The 7,202-nt window shown below is 36.6% G+C and overlaps 1 protein-coding gene across 3 annotated transcripts; it reads left to right on the top strand.

The window, feature by feature from the left end:
* The first annotated feature begins 265 nt into the window (after positions 1-265).
* Positions 266-6,509, top strand: LOC131052331 (adagio protein 1). Of its 3 annotated transcripts, none has more exons than XM_057986967.2 (3): positions 266-445; positions 678-1,063; positions 4,538-6,509. In XM_057986967.2, the coding sequence occupies exons 2-3, from the start codon at positions 825-827 to the stop codon at positions 6,153-6,155; spliced, it is 1,857 nt and encodes a 618-aa protein (XP_057842950.2). In that variant the 5' UTR covers positions 266-445; positions 678-824; the 3' UTR covers positions 6,156-6,509. The 3 variants fall into 3 exon arrangements, with proteins under 3 accessions (XP_057842950.2, XP_057842951.2, XP_057842952.2); XM_057986968.2 differs by lacking the exon at positions 266-445 and adding an exon at positions 452-585; XM_057986969.2 differs by lacking the exon at positions 266-445 and having other exon boundaries at positions 466-1,063; positions 4,619-6,509.
* Positions 6,510-7,202: the final 693 nt, after the last annotated feature.

The following is a 7,202-nucleotide window of genomic DNA, read 5'->3' as shown; positions in this document are numbered from 1 at the left end:
CTACGAAACTGGTGAGAATTAGTTCTTAATTGAGCAATAAGGATTTTGGCTCTCCAAAAAATATTGGCCCCAATATACGTCTTTTGCTGATAATTACAAAAGGAGTTAAACTCTTCAATATAATATTTTTTCTTTCTCCCAAAATTTTTATTCCAAGTGCACTTGCAAAACTTGTCTATAACAAATACTTTTTATCTCTTTGCTATTGGTGGGGCACGCTCTAACATGCTTAAAGAGTTTTTCGAAGAAAAGATTGATCGTACCTAATAATGCAATAGTTTGATGGGTTCTTCAAACGGGCGTCAAGTTCAACTGCAGGCCCTTGTCATAATTTGTTTCAAAGCAACAGTACGATCTTCGAGAGAAATTTACGAAACCCTGGAATTTATTGAACGGTGGATTTCTTTTTTGGTTGGGATTTCATCGCAAACAGATGGCTAAAAAGGTAATCTATTCCGTAAGTCGGTTTGAAAAAATTAGGATGCCGCCTTAACAAACTATAAAACCTTGATAACCAGCAAACAAAACTTGGATTTATTTGTTTCCTATCGTTAAACAATGTACTTCCGGAGAAGCAAAATCACTGTATGTTTAGCTGTAATAACGTAGATACGCATTTTGAACCAATTATTAATCGCTTCCACCTCGGCTGCTAAAAGTGCTTCCAAATCCTGCAGGGAATGGAGATAATATTAACAGGGATTATCAAACACCAGCACACGATCTCGACAGAATTTGAATGAAGTGGAACAGCTGCATGGATGCTCTAATGGCGACTTGTTTAATCTGGCTTCGTTGGTTGGATTTGACTTGAATTGACGGACATGGATGAATCGCCGAAGAAGGAATTAGCTGTACGGAGAAACACTTCAAGCCATCTTCACAGAAAAGAGGAAACGCCATCATGGCATCTGGGCGCGCCCGTGGATATTTTCTTTCGGTCTAGTCCGTGCAGAATAGTTGTTGTCAATGCGCAAGAACTGGACCACCCAATTATTTATGTCAATTTGATTTTTGAGCAAGTCACAGGATACAGAGCAGACGAAGTTCTGGGCAGAAACTGGTATTTATCTTTTTCGCGTCTCTTATACCAAGCAAAATTTTGGGGTTTCAATTGAAAATAATTATACCCACTTAGACTTTGGATTTCAAATTTTTTATAACATTAATATACCTACTCATAGTTTGAATTTCAATTCATTATCATATATGTTTATAACCAGTTAAAACTTGGGGTTCGAATAAAAAATTGCGCCACGCTAGTTTGGGTGCTTCGATTGAAAATTATATTTGAATTGAAATTATACATGTTCGACCCTACACAAGTTTTCGGCTTCAATTCAAAATTATACATATTGATAAACAAACAAAATTTCGGTTTCAGTTCGACATATACACTCAAATTTTAGTTTTCATTTTAATTTTGCTTTTCTTCATAACTGAAAATTTTGGGTGTCAATTCAACATTAATATGTTTTCAATCATGCAATTTGGCTTTTTAATTTTTTTGGCTAAAGTACCTAGAGTTAAAAACCCTAGACCAGCAAAAAGCAATATGAAAAGCACGGTCACTGATACTAGCACTGATCCAAACCAGATTAAAAAGCATATTATCATGCTCACAATCTCTCACCAGCTACATCAAAATTCGGCAGCCATCTTCCAAGGATTGAGAAAGAATTTTTACCACGATTTCTCTCCCGCTGCATGACAATCTTGCTAAATTTGCAAAATGCGAATAGACAGAAAGGGAAAGCTAAATAAGCATAACATTAATCCAACTTCATTAACTATATGAACTATCTATAATAATTTTGCTAATTCAACTTCACTAACTACGTGAACTGTTTTCAATTATTTTTTCATAGAATTTCATTCAGAGCTAGGTTTAATTAGAAGCAGGCAAATTATACAAGCCAGAGCCCACCATTGTGAAAAAAATATACAAAATTATCTGGCTCAGTTTTCAGCTTTCATAAATTTATTAACACATAAGTGAGTAGCCACTTACCTGATCATCTTAGTGCGAAGACATCATCCTTGGACTCAACCAAGTTCTTTCCCTTTTCATTGGTAGAGGTTTGAAAGAACTGGAGGTCAGCCTGACTTTGGTTCAGCTTTATTGCCTCTCTTGGGAATGCCTACTCTGTGCTTGAAAACAATCTGGACTTTCAAATGACCACTGAAAAGGCCTTTTAAAATGGCAAAGAATGAGAAACTCTCTCTTGGATTCTTTGTATTCTTAGTAAATAAATCCTGCGGACATGATTCAGTGGGGTTTCATTTGTACAATGAGGCTGAATGTATTGTAAGAAAACATTTTCCACCATATTGGCATACCTATGGTCGAGAGTGAACATGTTGGGATACCTATAATGCATAGATGACTGTTTTCAGGGTTAGGGTTTGCCTTAGGAATCGCTTGGGCATATGGAATTAATCTTTAGGTCACAGTGTATTGATCTTCATGTCTTATGATATAAATCTGTGTCTCAGTGATGGAAGAAAAACAACTATGTTACTTCAGAATTTTCAGGTTTTTCTATTCATGATTCTTGCTTTGCAGATTGTTCATCTGGTGCCCTTGTGCATATTAAAAAAATATAAAACTATATTCAAAACTAAACTTCAACTTATCTATCACATGAGCCAGCAAAACTGGATCTGTGATCCTTGTATAATTGAAAATGTTCAAACTCATACGTTATGGGATTATTTAGTATATTTGATGCCTTATGTTATGCACTTGGTAAAATCTACAAAATGATATTCATATCCAGAGGAGTGATTTGACTGATGACACTGGAAAATTTCCCCAAATGAATGCATTGATAGAAGTCAACTGAATGGTGTGTGAAATAGAATTGAGAAATGATGACAACCGCGTCAAAGCATGGGGGCTCTAGTATTAACCCTCTCAAACTGAATGGAGTATGTCATTCGGTACTTCAGAGTCAACATGCTTAGAAACTAATAATTTGTACCAAAAGCGAAATCCAAATGGAAGAACTAAATTTTTTTGTTACTTGCATCATATATCGCTTCCATTAACAAGCATAATTTCTGTCTGTCACTAACAATGAAATTAGGACCAAGGCTTGTGAGTTGTGACAGATCACTTCTAGCTCCTCTAGCGTTTCCACCCATTTTTCCTAGGTAATAAATATCAAGAGCAAAACATTAAGGCTGAGGTTTATATAGGAGTCATCTACATTGAAGTCTTAGTAAGCCCACAATGCTAAATATGACTCTTCAGGATGCTCACATTACATGTTGAATGGATTCTTAATTTCCTGCTAAAATCAATATAGAAGTGTTTGTCAGAATAAATCCGATCAACAATAATATCAGCAGCATAATGTCAGTAAAAACAAGATATACCCAGCCTCCATGCCAAGCTCTTTATATAAACTTTGGAGACCCCCGAAAAATGCAATGCTTTCCCAAAATGATGAGTTAAGTCATAGCCAAATTGATCCAAAATGGACCCATCACCTCTCTCCACGAGTAACTCTTCCACAATTAAAAATATAACTCCCAATTTAACTGTTTGACGGTTGACCCATATGATCAATGGGGTCCAACTTGTAAGTGCCCGAAGATGAGGCTATAATTACACTTTCACCTCTTACAGACAGCAATATTTAGCCAAAAAGAGATGCTAGTCATAGTCCATCTTGTAACCCCCTATCCAATGACTTCTTACAACCGTCATAAGACCAACAACAAATAGTGGAGAGTGCCAGCCAAGGAATCTCTATATTCCTTCCAAGTGAGGTGCTGTTTTTCACGTGGACACATTATCTTACAATTGTTTACAAATATTACATAATTTCAACAACCTTAGCACTAGGGCTTGCAAGGTATGTAAATCTAGTCCTAACAATGGTCCTTGTTTGATTCTAAATGATGAGCATCACTCTGGTGTAAAATGATGGTTTCTGTTTGATGTGTCATGATCTGCATAATAGTATTGTCTCTGTGTTTGATTATTGTCTCCTTCTGATTCAAATGAGTTACATCACTGTATGTTTCCAACACTTACCTCTGAAATGAACTTCAGAACCTCAACAATACAGTGAGGGGTATTGTTCTTTTTTTAAGTGGATTTTTGTGTAGGTTAGCACGATTCCTTTGTAATGGGATGAGGTATATTTGGTGTGTTACTTAAGGAGTCAAACAAAGTATTCTTAGATGTAAATGAAATCTCTTTTGAGACACTTGTTAGTTGGTGACTTCCTTCCAACCTTTGCAAAATTTGATACCTTACTGGTACCATATAATTAAATGTTTTAGACAGCAATCATCTTGAGGAAATAGATGAGTTTAATTGTAATTTCTAGTTTCATGAACATCAATAAGAAATCCTAAAAGCTGCTAGTAGATCTTGTATAAGATTCTGCATCGGAAGAGCTATATTACAGAAGTCTGTTTGTGCTAAAATAATAACTTTCTAATTTATCTTGAATTTGAAAGGCAAATCATAATCACAGTTCTTTCTAATAAATTTGGCTAATGTTTTTATTTTCTGTGTCAGTCGCTTTCTGCAGTACCAAGGTTCTTTTGCCAAAACGAGATATCCATTGGTTGACATCAGAATACTCACTGAAATATGCAGGTGCTTAAGTGAAGGGTTTGATTTTGAAGGAGAGAGACTCAATTTTAGAAAAGGTGGATCACCTCTCATGAACAGGCTTTATATAAAACCGATATGTAATGATGAAGGCATTATAACTCATTTTCTCGGGGTTCAGTCATTTAAAGAAGCAAATTTCGATCTTAGTCCTTTGCGAGGATTAGTCTGGAAGAAGTCAAGTGGTGCTATTCATACTCATATATTGGGGGACATGTATAGTCAGAAGTCATTATTTGTTCATCGTGACTGCTCTTTTAAAAAATGCTGCCCACTTTATAAGGTTTCTGATGAAGTTCTAGTGGTGAACATACTTGCTCGACTGACACCAAAGGATGTTACCTCACTGGGTAGTGTGTGCCATCGCTTTTATAATTTAACCAAAGATGAGAGCTTATGGAAGCTTGTTTGTCAGAATATATGGGGGCAGGAAACCTTTTCTATTTTGGAGTCTGTAGCAAGACGAAGAAGACTGTGGTGGGGGAAAATTGTACGAGAACTTACAACTCTTGAAGCAGCTGCATGGAGGAAGCTAACAGTTGGTGGATCAGTGGAGCCTTCTTGCATCAATTTTAGTGTATGTGCCGTAGGTAGCAAAGTTGTTCTCTTTGGTGGTGAAGGTGTCAATATGCAGCCAGTGAATGACACATTTGTGCTGGACCTTAATGAGGATTGTCCAGAATGGACACATATTAATGTTAATTCTGCACCACCTGGTAGATGGGGGCATACCTTATCAGGCTTGAGTGACTCACGGTTGGTTGTGTTTGGGGGCTGTGGAAGAAACGGTCTTCTTAATGATGCTTTTGTTCTTGATCTGGATGAGCCACAGCCTACATGGCGTGAAGTTTCTTGTAGTACTCGGCCTCTACCACGCTCCTGGCACAGCTCTTGCATATTAGATGGGACAAAACTTATAGTTTCTGGTGGATGCACAGATTCAGGTGCTCTTCTGAGTGATACTTTCCTGCTTGACCTTACTATGGAAAAACCTGTTTGGAAGGAAATAAATGTGTCATGGAGGCCACCATCTCGGCTTGGTCACACATTGTCAGTTTTGGGAAATCATAAAATTCTTATGTATGGTGGATTGGCTACAAGTGGTCCATTAAGGCTTAGGTCAAGTGATGTTTATATTATGGACCTAAGTGAAGAAGAGACAAGGTGGAAATATGTTACAGGAAGTATGCTACCTGGTGGAGTAAGTACCTGTAATTCTGCACCCCCTCCAAGACTTGATCATGCAGCAGTTAGTCTACCTGGTGGTCGGGTGGTTGTTTTTGGTGGTTCAATTGCTGGTTCTCGATTGGAAACTAAGGTTTATATTTTGGATCCAATGGAGGAGAAACCAACATGGAGGATTCTCTATGTTCAAGGACGACAGCCTAAATATGCTTCAGGACATAGTACATGTCTGGTGGGAGGAACAAGGGTGGTGGTTCTAGGCGGTCACCATACAGAAGATTGGATGTTAACTGAGCTGCATGAACTGTGTTTAATAAATCTTAAAGGAACAGACTGATTAGGGACATGCAATGAAGCAGAGTTTCTTTTTTAGTTGCCACAGAAGATTGGATGTTCATTGAGTTGCATAAACTTTTTTTGGTGAATCCTTTAGGAACAGAATGATTAGGGATAACTGGACAACTTAAGAAGTAAAGTTTATTTTTTAGATAAGTTAATCATTAGAAATTTCAAATTTGTAACTGTTGATGGAGGTGTATGGTTGAGATAAAGACGGACCTGATCTTTACATTCAGTATTGTCAGATGTAAACAGGAGTTTGTGTATTATAGGGTAAATGAATATTAGTTTTCTACTAATGATGGAAAACATGTTTTATTTGTTGCCATGATGCTGGCTACTTTTGCTTCTATTTCAGTCGAGGGAAATCTCTGTGGTTCTCATTTATATACTGGTATAAGTTCTGTGATGGGTATTTTTTGGTTGTTTGAGGGATTATTGAAGGTGCCATGTAACTTCAGTTTTAACTTTTTGCAGAAATCTTGAGTAGAAATGCGTCAGAATGTGAACTGAATTATAAGTGTAACAATCTAGGGATACTGACTCTTCAGCATTTTCTGGGCACTTATTAATAAATAGAGGTGTAGTAGATAGCTTATCGAGAAAGTTATGATAATATATCCTTGTTTGTAGCTTGGATTGGATTTTTTCAATGATTTTACTTTGCAAGTATGTAGTTTGTCAACATCCAGCACTTTGCAAGGTCATAGTTTGTCGCCAGTTTATCAGTTTGCAAGTATGTTGTTTCTCTCCCAACCATTTAATGAGGGGCTGCGACAACCAAAAAGATGTTCAAGATTAATGGTGATCAAACATTTAACTGGTTTGGAAAATTCAACTTAGTTTGATATCTGGAATATGGTAATAGATTGCTTTTTGGTATTAGATTATGCATGATGCTTTGAGATTTTGTTCTTGTGATCAATTTTGTTACCTGGAAAGATTCTCAGAACCACTTGTGGAAAAAAGTAATAGATTTCTGTCTTGTATTACTGATTATTCATCATAATTTGAGTTTTTGTTTTTCTGATCTATGTCAGCTCTT

The sequence above is a fragment of the Cryptomeria japonica genome, chromosome 2 (genome assembly GCF_030272615.1).
Source record: "Cryptomeria japonica chromosome 2, Sugi_1.0, whole genome shotgun sequence".
NCBI classification, from domain to species: Eukaryota; Viridiplantae; Streptophyta; class Pinopsida; order Cupressales; family Cupressaceae; genus Cryptomeria; species Cryptomeria japonica.
Note: the sequence above shows the minus strand (reverse complement) of the source record. Positions and strands in the feature narration are given on the sequence as shown.

What these genes read in the sequence shown, in the direction of transcription:
- LOC131052331 (XM_057986967.2), top strand. Translation starts at nt 825, where the DNA reads ATGGATGAATCGCCGAAGAAGGAATTAGCTGTACGGAGAAACACTTCA. An exon ending in GAAGTTCTGGGCAGAAACTG is followed by an intron (nt 1,064 to 4,537) that starts GTATTTATCTTT and finishes TTTCTGTGTCAG; the next exon opens with TCGCTTTCTGCAGTACCAAG.